Raw genomic sequence first — 19,521 nt, forward strand, 5'->3', positions numbered from 1 at the left:
ATTTTAAAAATTGGAGGTCAAAGATAAATCTGAAGTCGTTATGGAGAAATCTTCAGAGGCAGGCAATGGCCCACATTGGGCTGTTTGACCAACTATGATGATAATGATGAATCATGAATCATACAATCTGTGTTTAGTCAAACTTCTTTTTTTTAAAGTACTGATGATTATTTTTTAGGCCCAAGTTATCGTTCATGCCTTTGCGATTTACAAATTAACGAAATGTTCTTAGATCAAACTAGAATAATTGTGGACTTCGTTAATAAAAAGGTTCTTATTTTTGCGGGTTGGTAAACGGAGCCTCCCTGTATAAAAACGTATAATATATAGATCAGTGGTTTCCAACTGGCGGCCCGCGAAGCCCTTTTTTGTGGCCCGCGAACTAAAATATATTAGTTGTCATTTTTTTGCGGACAATTTTCGTAAAAAATCCATATGGGTTTAAAATACTTTTCTCGTTAATAAAATCCTAATTTCTTCGTTTCTGTAAAATTTATCATACCAACGGTGCAAAAGAAATTATTTCTCAGGTTTAGCGTCCAAAAAATATTTATTCAAATACAAAAATAATCGTGTATGTTGCTCTTTTTTATTTCATTTTTTGTATTTTGTGAATATAATTTAGCATGTGTGTATCAGAAATTTTCTCGTAGAAACTCTCCGATTTAACTTTCTGAAACCACTCATTTTGGACGAAAATATTTACACACACATTTGTAAATTTTAAATTTAAAATGTAAATATCTATTATCTGGTGGTTGCAGAAGACAAACCTCAATTTTGTCATTGAACATTTTGAAATGTTTTATATCTTAAAAATTAGATATCTGTTGCACATTAATTGTTTTATACATGAGTGCACATTAATTGTTTTATACATGAGTGCACATTAATTGTTTAATGCATGGGTGCACATTGAAGTTATTGTACCCCGAATTTTTTAATATGCATTTAAATATTTTTAAAAAATCTCCTTCTTATTTTAATTTGTGATTCAATACTTTTGTTTTGTACAACTTGGTAAAAATCTGACAGAAATATTTAATGTTCTTTCAAACACAAAAGAGTCCTACATAAAATTTTGATACAGTTGCGGCCCGCCATTTGATTTGTGTTTTTAATTGTGGCCCCTGGCCTCATGTAAGTTGGAAACCTCTGATATAGATGATAAAGCTATTATGCATTTTCAAAATAGTAGAGTTAGCAGTCGGTAGCTCTGACCATGCAGTTAAAAATATTAAATTCCGAAAGTTTATTACTTTGGTTAGAATGTATTTAATATAACTTACTAAATTTCAGAGAATATTTCTGTTCAATTCTTTTCATAAATCTTTTCATTTCATATCCAGAATTTTCTTTTGGTGTCCAGACTAGTGGGGGATCACTTCTGTCAGCCTCCATCTGAAATAAAATGTTAGTTCTCGATTTCTTAATCTCTCCAAGTAGGTTTAGGGATAATTCAAGTATTGCTTATAAAGTTTTCAACTACTAAAATTTAAGGTTTGATTTTTTGAAGTAATAATTCAACATTAAATTTATGTTTATTTAAGAAATGAAAAATTCATTCCTTAGAAAATAAATCTGAAATAATTGTAATCATAATTAAAAACTAAAATTAGTTACATTAATTTGGAACATTATCATCCCAACATTAAAAAAAAGGTAAAATGAAATTAATTTAAGAGAAGCTTTTAACCATATTCAATGCACCAAAAATTTCCAACCAACATAAAATAACCTTAACGTTTCAAGGTAGATAACAGCTTTCCAGTTAAATAGCTTACACGAGAAGCTAAGAGCACGAGTTTCAAAGAACACGAGGTGCATTTTTGTCGAAAAGTGTCGTTTGGGTGTTAATTAACAAACAAATTATTCATTTTTTTTCCTAATGCCCGTCTGGGGAATGACCTTTCGTCATAGGCATCTGATTGCTGGCCACTTTTTCAGGGGCACCATATTAGGTGGGCCAACGTTGCTCCCACAGTAAGGACAGATAGCACGTAGAATGATAGAACATCCATGCCTTGCCTGGAATTCAAACCCAGAACCTTTCTGATGCAAGGTCAGTTCTTTGACCCCTGCACATTTTTAATCGCTATTTTTTTATGTTTAGTCTTTCTGTGTCAGGAACAAGAGTTAATTTTGTCCAATAACTCAAACTACAGTGAAAAAGTTTTTGTGATTTGTTCAACAAAACAATTTTTAGCAATTTTTTAAGACATTATATGCGAATCACTGTGGCTCAGATGATGGAGCTCTCACCTTATGTTGAGGTGACAAAGGTTCGAATCCCAGCGTTGACTGGTCGATGCGAGTTCTGCTCTCAACTCGCATCGACCACAATGACATAGAATATCCTCAGTTACTGTACTTACATTGAATATCCAGCTGACTTAATCGTAATAATGAATCGTAATATTCTGCTGGCATAAAATATCCTCATGGGTTGGAATTCCCTTCCCGCTGGCCTAACCATGGGAGGTTTTCATGGTTTTCCTCTCCATGTCACGCAAATTCGGGTTAGTTCCACCAAAAAGTCCTCCACAAAGGCAATATTTCTCCCAATATTTGCCCTAGGAGTTTCCTAGTCTTCTGGATTGGATTCAAAATTACAAGTGATTATAAAATTACAATTACTCAGAATTATGTAGGCTGTGTTATAAAAAAAATTATTATTGTTAGTTGAAATTAAATTTTTATAATAAAATTAGTAAAAAAAATGATGTTGATACCTAAAGTGTTAAATAAAGAGAAAGAGAAAAGGATATTTCATTGAGATTTACTTATGCGCAAATTAACACAAAATTTTCAGTAAAATTATCATAATAACTTCAAAAAATTATTTTTCTGATAGAAATGTCAGTATCCAATTACAAACCAAAATGCTCTTTACATTTCCGGCAATAATAATTTTTTTAAAAAAAAATATGATTTAAATTCTTATGCCCACTTAAATTTAACAATTTATAAGCCCTAAATTTAACGGCTTATTAACTTTTAATTGCTAATTTGTAATCTATGAAATAAACAATTTAATGTCCTTAGCGCAGTTTATTTCGCTCTATTTTTACCTTAAATTAAAAACAGTTTTTTAACCCATAATATTACTTGTAACTTCTGAATTTCATATAATACACTGAGAAAAAGGTATGGTCAAAATTATCAAAATATGGAAAACATTTACTGCGTTTTTGGCTCTATGGGAGACCAAATGGCTCGTTAGTTTTTTGCGTAGACACTTAGGTTCTAAATTTGTTAAAAGTAATAAGAAAATAGTGCCGGAATTTTTGTCCTTTTACTTTACTTATAAAATTAATAATTTATAAAAATGTTATTATTAATTATATATTGTAATTTTTTTGTTTGAAACATTAAACAGATCATTCTTGAATCATTGATTTATAAATTGAAGATCACTTTTTTTAAAAAATTGAGTTGACTCTAATTTGAATACTACGATCAGCACTTGATTTTTTTCATTTTTATTTTTAGGGAAGCAATTATTTTTTCCTGCTGCTTAGGATTATGGCTGCTTACCGTTAGATGGTTGATTGCCTTCTAATTATTCGAATTCAAATCTTCGAATTCATCCCTCATAATCTTCGAATGCATTCCGTTTTTAAGAAAATATACTGGAAATCCAGAACTACTTGTTATCAGAATACATATATTTCTCAAAACATGAAGTTCTGGNTTTCTTTTAAATCAGCCGATAGAGTTTTCAGATGATCGACAATAACAAGTAAAGCATTTACTTCACATTTTTGGAGCCAATGAAACTGTTCAAAGTTTTTGTTGTTAATATATTTCTGACATAACTCAATAAGGGTAATGAAGCCAAATATCTTCGTTTTTGCATCAACAAGAGTTTTATTTGTTCATTGAAGTTTCTTATTTAATATATTCGGTTTTTCAAAGATATTGGCTAAATAACTCACAAATGCATTAATCTCGACTGTAAACAGATACTTCATTTCAGGTTTGTCGCTTAAGAAATCCCTAAGTCACATAATATTTATTGACCGCAATTATTTAAGAATTTGCTTTTTTTCCTTCGATTTTGTCACCGAAATCATGCATTGCATTTAAATGGCCCAGATCAAGGGGTAAACTCATGTCGAGTCCATTTTTGAATTCCCCCCCCCTTTACAATCAAATTGCCCCCCGGTGGGGCGTGGGCCCCACGTTGGGAAACACTGGTATAATCCCAGATAGCATTGTAAGGTAGATTTTAATGTAGCAGCATTCTTTATCACAAAACGTAATCAATGAAATTACAAGCTTCAATCATTATTTGATCTCATAACAAGAAAGATATAAATTCATACTATCGCCATTGATAAAAGCAAGTAATCAATTTTTAAGATCCTGACCATTTTCTGATTAGCTATTGCATTTAAATCTTAACTTGAACTCTGCTTGATGACATGGCATATTTCAATCTTTTTCTGATCACTAAAAGCAAAATCTATAGTCCAATGGAATTTCCCGTCAGTAAAATTTCCGACTACTTTCTGATTCACTAGGGCGCTCAAAATTAAACTAGAGCTCTGTGCCTGATATCAGTATGAAAGAAAAAAATTTTCTCTATGGTGAAAGTAAACCTCAATTTTTATCACCAGTAAACATCAGACATAAATAAACTGACAGACCCATAAAATCATAAATAAAGACTAACTAAAAAAAAAATTTTTTTTTTGATCGTCGAAAGGCGATCACATGTTACCCTTTGGCAAAATGGTTGTTGTCGAATTTTTTTTACCCTCTTTATTTGTGACATTCAGCTGAATTCGTATTGAAAGCGATCCAATTTGAACTGTAGGTTAAAATTTTTGATTCTTAATTAAAACGATAAAAACAAAAATATCGTTCAAATGTTAAAGTTCTCTTTTATCCACAACCCAAGAAGTATTGTTGGATCTCTCTGGTCCCATATCTCAAAAATTTACTGACCAACTTAATTCATAACAAAATTAAAAGTGAAAAAAATTATCAAACAGCAGCGGTCGCCATAGCAACGCATGCAAAGACGACGCATCTCTTGAACACAGTTGAAAAGTCTGATGACGTCCAAATAAGGTGAGCATGATGCAAGTATTTTACAAGGCATTTATTTATTATGCATGATGCAAAATAAAATACGATGCACAAACTCAAAGTACTTGAACAACTTTTGATCTAATGATAGAATTATCACAAACTAAGATGCAATGTTAATGCATCGTGGCTCAAAATTTTAAATATGCTAATTCATTAGAGCAAGCATTTTTTGTTTATTTTTAGTTTGAACACAAAAATGTACTTTCTCTGTATTAACATGCTTTTTTTGAAGTGAATTTGTATGTCCCTTAAAATAGCTGTTAAAAATTTAAAAAAATAAGGTTCAAATAGTTAGTTACCTTAAATTTAGTAATTAATTAGTGCTATTATTAGTTAAGTTGCGAAAACAACCACAAAAACTTACTTTCTCTGAATATTTGGAATTTAAACTGTTGAAGTGGGATCTTATGGGTGAGCTGACGAACGCTTGGGACCTTTAAATGTTTGTTTTTCTTTTAGTGTATTTCACCATGTTTTGGAAGCTATTTAATCGATTCGAAAGAATTTTGAGTACAGTTGTAAAAGTTATGTGACAAAAGATTTTTGTAAACAATTATTTATTATTTTTCATAATTTCATAAAGGAAAATTAACTGTAGGAAAATGTTTGATTTATGAGGAGCATAATTTTTGATATCATTATGAACTATATTATTATGAAATGAAAAAAGCAAACACTTTAACACAATGGATCAAATAGCTTAGAAAAAAAATATTCGGAACTATTTGATTAATTTTACTGAAAATTTTCCTTGTGTCATTAAAAATGAAATATTTTAATATGATTTCAAAATCTGTATGGTTTTAAATTCACTAGATTTCTTCCATAAATGAATTATACAATAAAAACAGAAATTTGTTTTGTTGAATATCTTTAGATAAATAAACAAGTTTTTGATTAGCTAAAAAAAGTTTCAAAAATATGGGAAATATGCAAAAAGTGAAATTACCCTTAAGAGACCATAGCTTTCAACTACTCTCTTGAATTAACTATTTGGATCATATTTAACTATTGGGACCATGATTTTAAATTTTAATAATTTTAAATCATTCTTGAAAAATTACGGTGGGCGTAAGTTCATTTGAATTTGGTTCTTCATTCATTTGAATTTATACACTTCGGTAGCATTTCCTATATATAAACAGAGAAGGAGAGAAAAATAAATGTGTAAATAGATAGATTTATAAAGAGACAAAAATGAACTAAAAAGTAGCGCGTGGAGTCCCTTCGCGCGGAAGAAATTAAACTTCGTAACCTGCGACGTTAATTGTAGAAGAATCAGCAGTCGTAGAAGGATCACTAGTTCTGTTCAACGACTCTTTTTCCTGCCCCGCTCGCTTGTGTGCTCTGTAATAACGGTAATATTGTGCATTTTTCCCTCGTGGACCTCTTGAACCAGTAGAAGTGCTTGCGGTTGCGTCATCGTCTCGCCATGGAAAATGTATTTGTATTAACTACTTTTAATGCGTCATAATGTAATTTCAAAAGAGAAAACCTAACAATCAATTAATATTCACAAGAGACGTACCTTGACATAACCTTAAATCCGTCGCATTGTCCGTGGGATTGTTTTCACTCATTTTTTACAATTGTAATCCACTAAATTCGAAAATAAGAAATACTATCTTATTAAATTATATGTGTATCAAATCAAACTAAAAAAATATTTATTGTAAAACAATACTTTTATGACTTTTATTATTTTTATGCTAGTAAGAACCGAAACAATATGGAAATGAAAGAGGGAAAACTGGATCTTACCACGTGATTTCCCGGCCAATAAAAATGTAGCGTTAAACGTTTAACGTAACCTTGTTGGAAGTCGCATAAGAAATATAGCTTCAAGAAAAAGGGAAATTTACCAAGAGAATTAAGAAAACTAAAAAGTTTTAGAAGTCTAGTTAAAACTAAAAACTGCGTATAATCTGCAAGTACATAGAACCTAATAATAAATTTAAAATAGAGCCTATAATAAATAAAAAATATAAAGAAAATCAATGTAAGAAATAAAAAGGAAAACCATTTTTTAAAAGAGAAAAAGAAAAGCTACCAAAACTTAAAAATTTTTTATAAAATTTTTTCATAAAAGTTAAAAAGCCAGAAAACAAAATGATATAAGATATAATAAGATAGAGGTAAAGGTTTTTTATTTTAGCCTTTTTGTTTTTCTGATTTTTCTTAATATTTAAAAGAATTTTTAAAATTAATTTGTTATTCTTGGTAGTTTTTCTCTTTCTCCTTTAAAATTTTTTTTCCTGTTTCCTTTGTATTCGTTTTACTCTTATTGTATTTCTTGCACTTGATATATGAAAGCTCTTAACGCCTCCCATTTTCGTAAAAACAGCTACTCAGTACTTGAGATTTTTAGTAGGAAATAAATACTTACGTTAAATAATCCAGTAATTGATGGCCAGGGTATGTGTTTTGAAGTGATTATATAACGCGGAATAAAGATATCGCCCCAATAAATTTCTTATATTGAGTTTTCTTATCTTTTCGATAAGATTAATTTTCTTCCTTACACTAATGCGAGTATGTTGCACGGTGATATGAGGAAAGCGTGAAAATTAGAAAATGATAAGGGAATTTATGTTTTTAGTTTTGATAAGGCCGTTTATGTTTATCTATTTTAACAGCAGCGGCCCTGAGAGTTTAAACAAGTTTAGTCTCTAACAGTTTTTTTGCATTTGTTACGTAGCGAGTCACGAAAAAAAAACTATGCAATTATATTTCTTAAAAGTGATTAGAGATTTTTTAGAAAAAAATCAATTAATATAGAATTAATTAATATTAAATTAATCATTAAATGTAACGATTCGGCGCAATTTATGTGAAGACACTTGGTTCAACTGAAACATGCCATTTTGCTTATAAAGCGATCAGCTGGTGCTGACGTCATACGTCCACACACATATATGGGTATCCGTGATCCTCTTCTTCTTGCAGTGCAAGTTTCCAATTCTTTATTCTAATATTTAATCCTTTTACATTGTTTTACAGAAAAGTTCCACCAGAAATAAAAATGCAAATTCAGACTCATCATAATTTATCCAATATATTATAATATTTACTTTTTCTTTTAAGAAAATATTAAAAAAATGATGGTTTAATGTTTGGATAACGGCAGATTTCAAAAATCATTACTGGTTTAAAAAATTTAAACTCTCGATTCCTCTGTTACTTCCACGGAAACCCAATTGGGAACAACTTTCTTCTCAACAAACAATCTTTAAACCATTATACTTTCAATTTAAACTATGTAATCACATTGTGTAACTATATTTACTATTTTTAAATGGAAAGCGGATGAACAGTGTCTTATTTCATTTTCAGCTGAGGTAAAATATACTAAGGTAGTATATTTTATCCCTATATACATGTTGTAGTTCATTTACATCGTACTAGAGGTGCACGTTGGGCTATAGGCGGTGATCTAGGAAGCATCCCCATGATTATCCTAAGACAAGCAATCTTAATTTTGATCCCAGTACCCCTTTATTTATTGCTTATCCTATGACAAGCAATCTTAATTTTGATCCTAGTACCCCAGTACTCCTTTGAGCCGTGGTGGCTCAGGGGATAGAGCGTTCGCCTTTCAATGAGGTGAACCGGGTTCAAATTCCAGTGATGACTAGTCGAGAAGAATTCCGCAAGCGGCTTGCATCGACCACAGTGCTGACGTTAAATATCCTCAATGGTAAAGGGATCATGGGTTAAAGTCCCCTTGTCGTCAGACTAGCCGTGGGTGGTTTCCCTCCCCATGTAACGCTAATGCGGGTTAGTTTCATCAAAAAGCTCCCGAGGAAGGAATATTTTCCCAATACGTGATCCAAGAGTTCTCTAGTCTTCTGGATTGGGTTCAAAATTACAAGGCTACGGAGTTGAACATTAGTAGTCGTAAGCCCAAAATTAGATCTGCTGTTCGAAGACGGTTATAAATAAAATACACCCTTGCAGTAAGCAATAAAATGAAAATGCGGAAATAAGTGTTAGATATTATTAATAGTATAGCGATTTTTTTTCTACAATTTGGACTGCCATAGTGGTTTAGGTACTATAGTAGGCCAAACTTCCTGGAAAATGCCGCAATGCCATCCCGATTCATTATCTTTTTTAAATACGATCATGCAGGCCTCCAGTATTTAAGGTTTTATTTTAACTATTGTCATTGCATGCCAGTAAATTAAAGTAATTTAATATGTATTTTTTGAATAACATAAAGTGGAATGCACGCCATATGTTCACCATTTCTGGTTTATATACTTTAGGAATTCTTATCAAAACGAAGTAATATACACATACGTAGTCAGATAGACCGGTGTGAAAACGAATATAATTCAGGGTAGTTACTCAAATATGGAGAAGAAAAAATATTGCGTGGAGTCCCTCCACGCGGAAGAAGTTAAACTTCGCAACCTGCGACGTTAATTGTAGAAGAATCAGCAGTCGTAGAAGGATCACTAGTTCTATTCAACGACTCTTTTTCCTGCTCCGCTCGCTTCTGTGCTCTGTAATCGCGGTAATAGTGTGCATTTTTCCCTCGTCGACCTCTTGAACCAGTGCTTGTGGTTGCCTCATCGTCTCGCCCTGGAAAATGTATTAATAATGTATGGGAATGCGTCATAATGCAATTTCAAAAGAGAAAACCTAACAATCAATTGATATTCACAAGAGACGTACCTTGACATAACCTTAAATCCGTCGCGTTGATCGTGGGATTGTTTTCACTCATTTTTTACAATTGTTATCCACTAAGTTTGAAAATAAAAAATACTACCCTATTAAATTATATGTGTATCAAAACAAACTAAAAAAATATTTATAGAAAAACAATACTTTTATTACTTTTATGCTAGTGAGAACCAAAACAATATGGAAATGAATGAGGGAAAACTGGATCCTACCACGTGATTTCCCGGCCAATAAAAATGTAGCGTTAAACGTTTAACGCAACCTTGTTGGAAGTCGCATAAGAAGTATAACTTCAAAAAAAGTTCTCTGAACGTATTATACACAATATATTAAGAGGAAACACACAACCACAGTGCTCTTGAGTGACCTATATTTGTCCAGATACAATAGTTTTATCTGTTAGAAAAACTTAAAAAAATAAGCAACAGCTTAACATACATTAACTGATTTTTAAATACAAACAAATTAATAAAAGAAATTGCCAAAAAGGAAAACGTTTCATTTTTAACTCAATTTACTCAATGTAGTACAACATTGGCTTTTTGCAGTCTAAACTAATTTCTGCTCAATGCGAAAGGGAAAAAAGTGTCCAAAGAAGGAACCTTTAAATTTTTCTTCTATTCACTTAATGTAAATATAACATAAGCTTTTTGCAGTCTAAACTAATCTCTGATAAATATTAACAAAAGTAAATAAAGAAAGAGAAATTACCTAAAGAAGAAACCTTGAATTTAGTCTCAACTCACTTGATGTAGTATAACGTTGGCTTTCTCCAGCCTAAATTAACTTACGTTTAAATTAATCCAAAAATGTTAGCTTTCTGCAGCCAAAACAAATTTGTGCTCATTGTAAGCAAAGGAGAAAAAAATTTTTTAAGAAGAAAGCTTAATTTTTATTTAAATTCACTCAGTGTAATGTAACATTAGGTTTCTGCTGCAGCCTAAACTAGTTTCTTCCCGAAAGTGTAATATATGTACAGACATATTGCGTACAATTAAGCATATTTGTATGAATTTTTATAATATAAACTTCTGCAAATTTGATGTTGTCATTTTCAACTATAATGAATGTGCTGTTGCTGTAGTTCTTCATTTTCTAGGTCGTTCTAAAGTGTGGTGTTGAGAATAAAATAACTTCTGTTATCGAAATTTCTCCTTGCACATATACCTTTGAATTTATGACTCCTACCTCTTGTAAAGAACTTTCTCCAGAAATAAAAAATATCCTGAAGAATGCTATATCTTTTCCATAAAGTTTCTGTATATGGAAAGTAATAGCTATAGGGCGAAATTAAGGGTAGCCACTAGCCACAGGGCGACTAATTATATCAAATGACGATCAAAAAATAGTCTGCCAGTTGCCATCCATTCGCTACTTTTATCGTCAAAACACACCTCATTGGAATTTTATTGTTTCTTCTTTTTTAAATAAAATCTAATTAATATGAATATTTTATAAAATTCTGAGAATTACTTTATTTCACTTCCATTTCTTAAAACTTTCTTCATTTTAGAAATGAAACTCATAATGCTTACCTTATTTTTAAAAAAAATGATCCAAAAAAATACATTACATTATTAATATCAGGCCTTTTTTTATTATTGAACTTTTTAAGTGGCCACTGATAAAAATTATACAATTGGCCAATGGCAAGTAGCAAAATGTCACAATTTTGCTCAATATTGTTAGTTTATAGATACAACATTGCAATATCATATTATATTTAAAAATGAGCTATTTATTGGTGAAATTAAAATAATTATTGGTGTAATGTCCTTCAAAATGACTGAACAATTTGTTAAAATTTTAAATATATTATGACTGTTTATATGTATTTTTTTTTTCGACATCTCATTTTAAATTTTTATGGCTTAAACTTCATTTTTATTTCAATTTCTTTCTTTTTTAAGAAAAACATTTTACTTATTTTTAATAATTTTAATAATAAATATATTTAATTTCATCAATATCATGATTATTTTTATACCATATGCATTGTATAATAATAAAATATGGACAATCCCAACCATAATATTTACAAAGGTTTATTTATTATGACCAGTTTTCTACTATTTAGAGTCATTTTGAAAATCCTCAAGTATAAAATTTGTTGATATTTTATTTTTCCTGTGTACTTTCTTACAATATTGAAACAGAAATGCTAAGCTTCTCTGTGTCTCTGATTATATTTTCCATCTCAAGTAAAAAATTTGTTGATATTTATTTTTCCTGTGTACTTTCTTACAATAGTGAAACAGAAATGCTAAGCTTCTCTGTGTCTCTGATTATATTTTCCATCATTAAAATACCGAGTTTCTACGTTAATTATGGATAATGTTCTGTGTATAATACTATATTAATACAAAAATGCTAGGCTTCTCTGTGCCTATGATTACATTATTCATAGTTTAAATATTGAGTCAGTCTATGGCACAACGGTTAAGGCAATTTACTATAATCATGAAGATCCTAGGCTTTATTTTCTGTGACAGTTTGAAGTGTATAGTTTATATTTATACTGCATACTCATCTAAATATTTTACAGTGGAGTATATGATATACCATATTTGTTCATTCATGAATCATTTTACACTTTTATAGTTCGTGAGGTTCATAAAAACCATTTCATGAAATTGTTCCGAGTTCCTTAAAAAAATTCTTATTTTTCAATTTTCTGTTTCTTAGATCTGACAATCAATATCTAACCAAATGTTTGGATATTCTTTCAACATTTTGTGAGATTTGTTTTATTTCTGATTTTATTAAAGTTATTCGTAATGTCTCTTTTTATTTATTTTGAAAAAATGTCCATATATTTTAAATTAAAGGTTGATAAAAAGTTATTTTTATTTTATTCTTGTATGTGATTATAAATTTCTGTATACCTTTACATTTTGATATATATGACTAACCGTGGGTGGTTTCCCTCNTCCTGGGGGTGACCTCAAATATGCTAATTAATTAGTGCTAACTATTAATTAAGTTACGAAAACAGACACAATAACGTACTTTCTCTGAACAAACATATATTTTTTTTACATATTTGGATTCTTAACCTTTGAAATATAGGGGATAGCCGCAATCTGGGAAATATGGTCCCCATAGTTTGGTCAGGAGAGCGATCCAAAGTTCGTACCCCTTAATGTCAATTTAACTTTTTACATTTTTAGTCATATTTTTAAAACTAATAAAGCAATTCAAAATGATGGGTGTTTTCCAGTGCTCGTATTTTAAACATGTTTCTTGTGCCATTGAATTATGAAGTTCCTGAAATAAAAAAAGAATGAGTCTATCTGAGAATTAGTAATTCATCATTTCCATTTTACACGGACCAGAGTTGCTGTGGTTATATATATACACTTGAATTTTTTTTTTAACCCCCCAAAGAAGAAATTCCGAAAAAAACATTTTTTACAAATGTTATCCCTTTTGCAATTTATCGAAATTAAATAAAAAAATTATTCCAACGAAAGGGTAGTTTCAGAATTTTAAAGAAGGCATTTATATTGTAATTCAGGGTGGTTGGATAAATAACCCCACTCATGTCTTAAACTATAACAAAATTTCTAAAATTATATATGGAAATATTATATTTATCTATTCTCATGAATTCCCATGTGTACGGAAATTACTATTGGGAATTTGAATTGCATTGAGATGATCGAAATAAAAACTGATAAACAAATTCTAGTATAACTATCACAAGTTTAAAATCAATAGGAATTATATGTTTTGCGCATATTTTTTTTATCTTCCTCCAACCCTTATAAAAAACCATAACCATCTGTTGAATAAAAGAGTTTCAGAATTTTGAAGAATTAAATTATTTACCAATTTCACGTTAAAAGGGTTTGAAATTCGAGTTACTTTGCATTTTTTGGCAATTCTGAATATAAAAATAAATTCTAAATAAATTATGTAGATGAGTGAATGTGTCAGGGTCACAAATATGTAATGTATAGATATTGTAAGTTGAGAAAATAAAATAAAGCAAGGAACAAGGAAAAGTTGCGTTTCTTGGTGATTGTGATTATTTTCCAGATTACTGCAACCCCATTCCATATTTTAATAGTGAAATATTAAAAATCCTTTGAAAGAGACGTATGTTTATTTTGTGTACTTTTCTGTGTCGGTTTTTGTAACTTAATTCATAATTAATCCTAATTAAAAAACATAATTAAAAACCATATTCCAAGTTGCTCTTTTAACCATTCAAATTTGCATTTAGTTTGTGAAAATTTTATCATTAGATCATAAGTCATTCAATATGTTTTTTTCTATTTTACGCTCTGAGGAAATTGGATCAAGCTTCACACTTTAACGGTGTTTTAACCTATTATAAGGGAAGTTTCATAAGAGGAATAAAAAAGTTATAAAAACGTCTGCGGTAATAATTAACTGCGCAAAGACCATATTTTTACCAACTATGCTATACGATGACAGCTAAAAGCTCAATTATTTTCTTTCTTCTTTCATTTTAAACTCATTTTATTATAAATATATAGATATATAAAAAATTTTGTTATCACATTTTTGAGCCATAGATGCATTATAAAGGATGCATTTTTATCTTAGGATAACTATTCCTTATTTCGAAATAACTGTTTCATATACGAATACATCTTGAAGAGAACATTTGCATTAATTAGTTAATAATGTTACCAAAATGTAATTACGTTTATAAAATATGCACATACTGAAAAACTATGGTGTAATATTACTCCAAATATGATGTTGTGATATTGACTAACCCAAAAATTTGTGAAGAGACAGCTTCACACTTTAAAAGTGATTTGACCTATTATGAGGGAGGTTTAATAAGAGAATTAAAAAAGTTATCAAAACCTATAATGAAATAATTTACTGTACTCTTACTGTAATACTTAACTGTATCAAAACCTATGCGGTAATAAGAAACACTTTATTTCAGATTGACACCTAATCAAACTATCACATTGAATTTAAATGGTGTAATTTAAGTCTATAACGGAATACGCTTACTTTAAACACTCGTTCATTCGCGCCGAAGGAGAATTATTTTTACTTCCGAAAACACCGAGCTTTATTGGTGAGCTTTGAATATCGTCTGCACAGTGATTACATTTGAAATCAACATTGACGAGAGTTCGGGCGCAACTATACATAAATCAAAACAAAATTCACCGTTAAAATATATTTGAATGTTCTTAGTTTTTTAATAAGGATAACTATATTTTAAATTTTTCAATCTCCGTAAACTGTACTAAGTGATTTTATGATATATAATTTCTGTCTTCTTCTGTTGTGCTGAGACTATTTCGAATTCTAATTCATAATTATCTTCGTCTTGCACATATGTTTGATTTACAAACTAATTTTGTTTTAATAATATGTGCACAAATGCATTCTAATTTTAGGATTTTTTTTATATTGAACTGAAACAATTTTTATTGAACGAAACAACTTTTATTGAACTGAACAATTTTTATTGAATTTATATTGTATTGAACACACACTCACACAATTTTTGAACTAAAATTAATGATTCCTATTTTATATGAAATAAACACAAATTCATTAAAAATTATTACTAAAATAATATTATTAAAATATATGCATTCAAATTAGTTTATCATTTAAAATGAAGACAAATGTTCACATTTTAAATCGAAAAATTAATTATGTTCAAGATGACAATTGGTTAATTTATAAAAATTGTCCACACTAACTTTTCTCCAAATAGGAACCCACCTTTTCTTTTCTTAAGAAAAATGAAAACCTGTTGTGATAACGAATTTAGTTTGTATCAGTTAGTAGAATAAACTATCTGAAGACAATACAATTCGCACTCTTTCTTGGATTTCTCGCTCTATTTTATGAAATTTATTTCTTTTTTCTTGCTTTGTCTTTTTTTTTCATAGACAGGGTAGCTTTTAAAATCTTTCATTCGGTGTGATGGGTTAAACCTCTATTAATAAACATCTTATTAAAAGAAAACACATTAGTTTTTATATTCCCTACATAGACTCAGTTTGATCTCCAACTTCTTTCACCAATACAATTAATTGACCTCTTCTGGTCATTCTTAAATAAATCAAACTACTATTAGCAACGATTTCTTTTGACTTTTTTCACACCGTTGACAAAGAGACTTCTTTTTGATGACTTATGTAACAGTCAAAATATTTGTTCTATTCCACTGTGGATGTATTTTAGAATTCTAATGAATATATTCGAATATATTTATTCGAATTCATCATAAATATGGATTGTGGGGACCACTATTGTTTCATAATAATCTTTTGCATTAGCTGAGTTCTAATTGTAACGTGCTAATAAATGCTATAAATTCACTACATGAGCAGACATTTAATAAGTAAATCTACGTATCAAGTAAGTGTATGAGACTTCTAATCGGATCAGAACATATTGCTAACATATTTATATTAGCTGTTTCGTCGTCCCAAATATATGTTTCTAGACACCTTGTCAAAAAAAAAAATGAAAATTTTATAAAGAGTCTCAGATTAATAGTTCATCGAGAAAAATACAAAAACTGTACCAAATCTCTAATTAAAAAAGAAGCATTAAAGCATCAAAACCAATTTGATTGTCGTCGAAAACTTACAGAAGATGAAGCCGGGTGTTTCTTTAGGTTTCGATAACATGTAATTTTCCCAACTTAAGCTTGAATATTACTTACCGGTACCTAATTTGTGTGCTTTTGAAATACCTTTTTGTCCAAAATTCTAGTGGCTATACCATGGCCGTGAGGTACCGTCCACCAAACGTTCTGTAGCGTAGTAGATTATAGCATAGAATCCCGCAGTACTCCAGGATGTATCTTCGTGCTGTCTTTCTCTGAATTGTGCTATCTTTTCTTCGATTTGACAAAGGCTTTCAAGCCGTACTTATGTGTAACTGAGAAAAAAAGCCTACATATGTACGAGTAACACTAAAATAAATAAATACAGTTATTCTTGATAGATAAATTAAATTCGATGGTTATGAAACAATCTATATTAGAAAATGATCAGTTTTAAAAATTAAACACCATGCTTTTTTTACAAATTTGCTGAGTTAAACTGCAAAATAATAATTTCATAGGTCACAATTAAACCAATTATGGAAAGAAATAGCTTTTTCTCCAATTTAAACATTCCCATGGGAACAACAGCAATGTCTTGAATGAAGCGTTTAAAGGAAGACTGCACCAATAAAAGATTGGCAGCCGTTAAGGATTCACTCTTTTGAGAACTCTCCAGTTCTATTCTAAGAGACAATCGTTTCTTGACTTCTTCCATTTCCTTACCAGCCTTTACAGGAGAATTAATTACAATGATTAACTCACAGGTATACATCGCTATACAGAGAGCGTATGCAAGCAATCTGAAGACGTCTTCTTTTTTCACTTTCATCATAACACTCAGAGAATAACACACGCTCACCAATAAAAAACCACACATTAGAAAAATCATGGAAGATAAGACATCATTCACTTCTTTAACAGCATCTGTTATTGTGGAATATCTATCAATTATTTTAGTCAGCTTCCGTGTTGTTATTTCTGTCCTTATGGTTGATCTCACCATCAAATTACATGCGTAAATGAGACGGTAGTTTTCTTTCTGAGCCAAATAGATGATGATTGCCGACAGAGATGGAATAATATCGAAGAATACATATGCCGTAGACATCAAGATCTTGGCAGTAATCGTTAGTGCTTTCCTTTGGGATTGAGATAAAAACTCGCCATCTCCTGTCAACCCGAAAGTTGCAGAAAGAACGTAATTATTGTTTCTACGTGAAAATGTTCTGTAAATATTGATTGCCAGCAAAATAAAAGTGCTGATAACTAAAAGCAAATAAAATGTCTTTGAACATTTATTTGTGCATTTAATACCGACGTACTTTCTCAATCGATCAACTTGACACACAGCTTTCAACAATTTTCTAACCATAGAGCGTAGAACAAAACTGAGAAATATAATCCACGATAAATTTATGTTATGTACTACTTCAAGTGAAAAATCGGCAACGTTATTCATATTAAATGAGCTAAAGATGTAAAATGCGACAATATACGATGAAACACTAAACCAGATATAGTAAATACCTTTTTGGTAACCACATTTTCGGGCTTTTGTGGTCAATTCATTTTCGCCATTCACTTCAAAGAGTCCAAACATTTTTAAGAAGTAAATGGCATACGACCATTCCTTGGATTCTCTTATAAATTTTTCATGTTCAAAGTCGTTATCCAATTCTATATTTTTAGCTAACATTTTAAGGCCAAAGTCGTTTTAGTATTCAAGTTTGTATAAACATTAGAAGAATGCGATAAAACTTATTATTTTTATTCTTTAATGCTACGATGGCAGTTTGGGTTTGCATGAAAAAGTGTGTTTTTAAAGAAAATCCAAAAGAAAAAAAAACTCTTATTATCTATGGTTAATTTTATAGTCCGCAAATGCAATTACTGACCAATTTCTCGTAATGCTAAATATAATTTTATGGAGTTTAATAGCAGCGTGAATAAACACTGAAATAAGTCATATATTTCTTGAATTAGATAAATTTTTAAGCACATTTTGTTTCGTAAGATATCTCAATGTGACATAAGCGATCATCGATGTTTCAATGAATGCTTTTACTCGTAAAATCAACTGCAATAAAATAACCTTTTTCGAAACAAGTCGTTGACGAAAATCAACGATTCGATTTTTGTGAGATAATATTTAAAACCAACAAAAGGAGCCTTCTTCTTCATTAACAAAAGTACTCAACATTTATCTTTTCAATTGCAAACAAATTATTACTCAATAATCGATTCTAATTACCTCATTTACTTTTTTTTAATCTTTTACTACCTCCATCTCTACAAGGCATATAAAAAATCATTATTTTAACAGGCGTTCGTTTATTTCATGCTATTGGAATAAATATTTTTTTATATGAAATAACCGTCAATTTGGAACTATTATTTCTATTTATTTATGTCAGATATTTAGAAATCTATAATCATCGAAAAGAATTTAGTTTGTAAACTTTCATTTCAAAACACGCAGCTATGCATTAATTATAAGAATTCTATTCTAGATATCAACATTAAAATAATGTAAAAACATATCCTTTTCAAAAAATTTATTTACTTGTAAAATATTTTCATAAGATATTCTTTACGCATCGTTTCATAATCGCACTACATATAGAACAGTTTCTGTGCAATAAAGAGAAATGCGCTTATTTATTTATTTTTTCTTTCAAATTTATGATGCATTTTTTAACTTTTCAACTTTAAAACAATTAGTAATAAGCGTTAAATTCCCTTTAAGCGTTTAAATTATTTAAGATATCACAAAAATTACGCAGAACCTGTTTTTTTTTAAATTTTTGATGAAACCTTTATGTTACAAGTTTTTAATGTGGGCTCGATTGGCCCCCAATCGGAGGTGGAGACCTTTAGGGGGGCGTTAGCAAGATTATGAGTATTTTAAGGGAGTTCATTACTTAGAAATATTTAACAAACTATCGATCTAAATAGCGTCGAGTACACATTAAAAATCATAATATTTTTTGTTTCGTATCGAAAAATTATTAATTAATTAAAATTGCTATTAATTACTTAAAAAAGTTGATTATTTGATAACTTCTAAACATTTTTAATAATTCATTTCTAACTGAGTATTAAATGCCTCTTATTAAAGTAGTTACGCTATCAAAATTACTTATCTTAGAAAAGAATATTTC

At 29.8% G+C, this 19,521-nt stretch overlaps 2 protein-coding genes across 2 annotated transcripts in view; both read right to left on the bottom strand.

Moving 5' to 3' along the window:
- Positions 1-7,632, bottom strand: part of LOC107439983 (acetoacetyl-CoA synthetase) — a 42,689-nt gene extending 35,057 nt beyond the window's left edge. Inside the window, exons 1-2 of the mRNA XM_043043530.2 lie at positions 7,487-7,632; positions 1,290-1,401 (exon numbers count right to left, since the gene is read on the bottom strand). Coding sequence (XP_042899464.2) covers positions 1,290-1,401 — 112 coding nt within the window. The 5' untranslated portion in view covers positions 7,487-7,632. The remainder of the gene's footprint in view (positions 1-1,289; positions 1,402-7,486) is intronic.
- Positions 7,633-16,835: 9,203 nt separating this feature from the next.
- LOC139426815 (putative gustatory receptor 28b) lies at positions 16,836-18,056 on the bottom strand. Its single transcript, XM_071186903.1, has one exon. The coding sequence runs from the start codon at positions 18,054-18,056 to the stop codon at positions 16,836-16,838; it is 1,221 nt and encodes a 406-aa protein (XP_071043004.1).
- Between the last annotated feature and the right edge of the window lie 1,465 nt (positions 18,057-19,521).

Source organism: Parasteatoda tepidariorum, chromosome 10 (genome assembly GCF_043381705.1).
Source record: "Parasteatoda tepidariorum isolate YZ-2023 chromosome 10, CAS_Ptep_4.0, whole genome shotgun sequence".
NCBI classification, from domain to species: Eukaryota; Metazoa; Arthropoda; class Arachnida; order Araneae; family Theridiidae; genus Parasteatoda; species Parasteatoda tepidariorum.

Bases quoted from the DNA above. Each gene is read 5' to 3' on its own strand.
- LOC139426815 (XM_071186903.1), bottom strand. From the start codon at position 18,056: ATGTTAGCTAAAAATATAGAATTGGATAACGACTTTGAACATGAAAAA.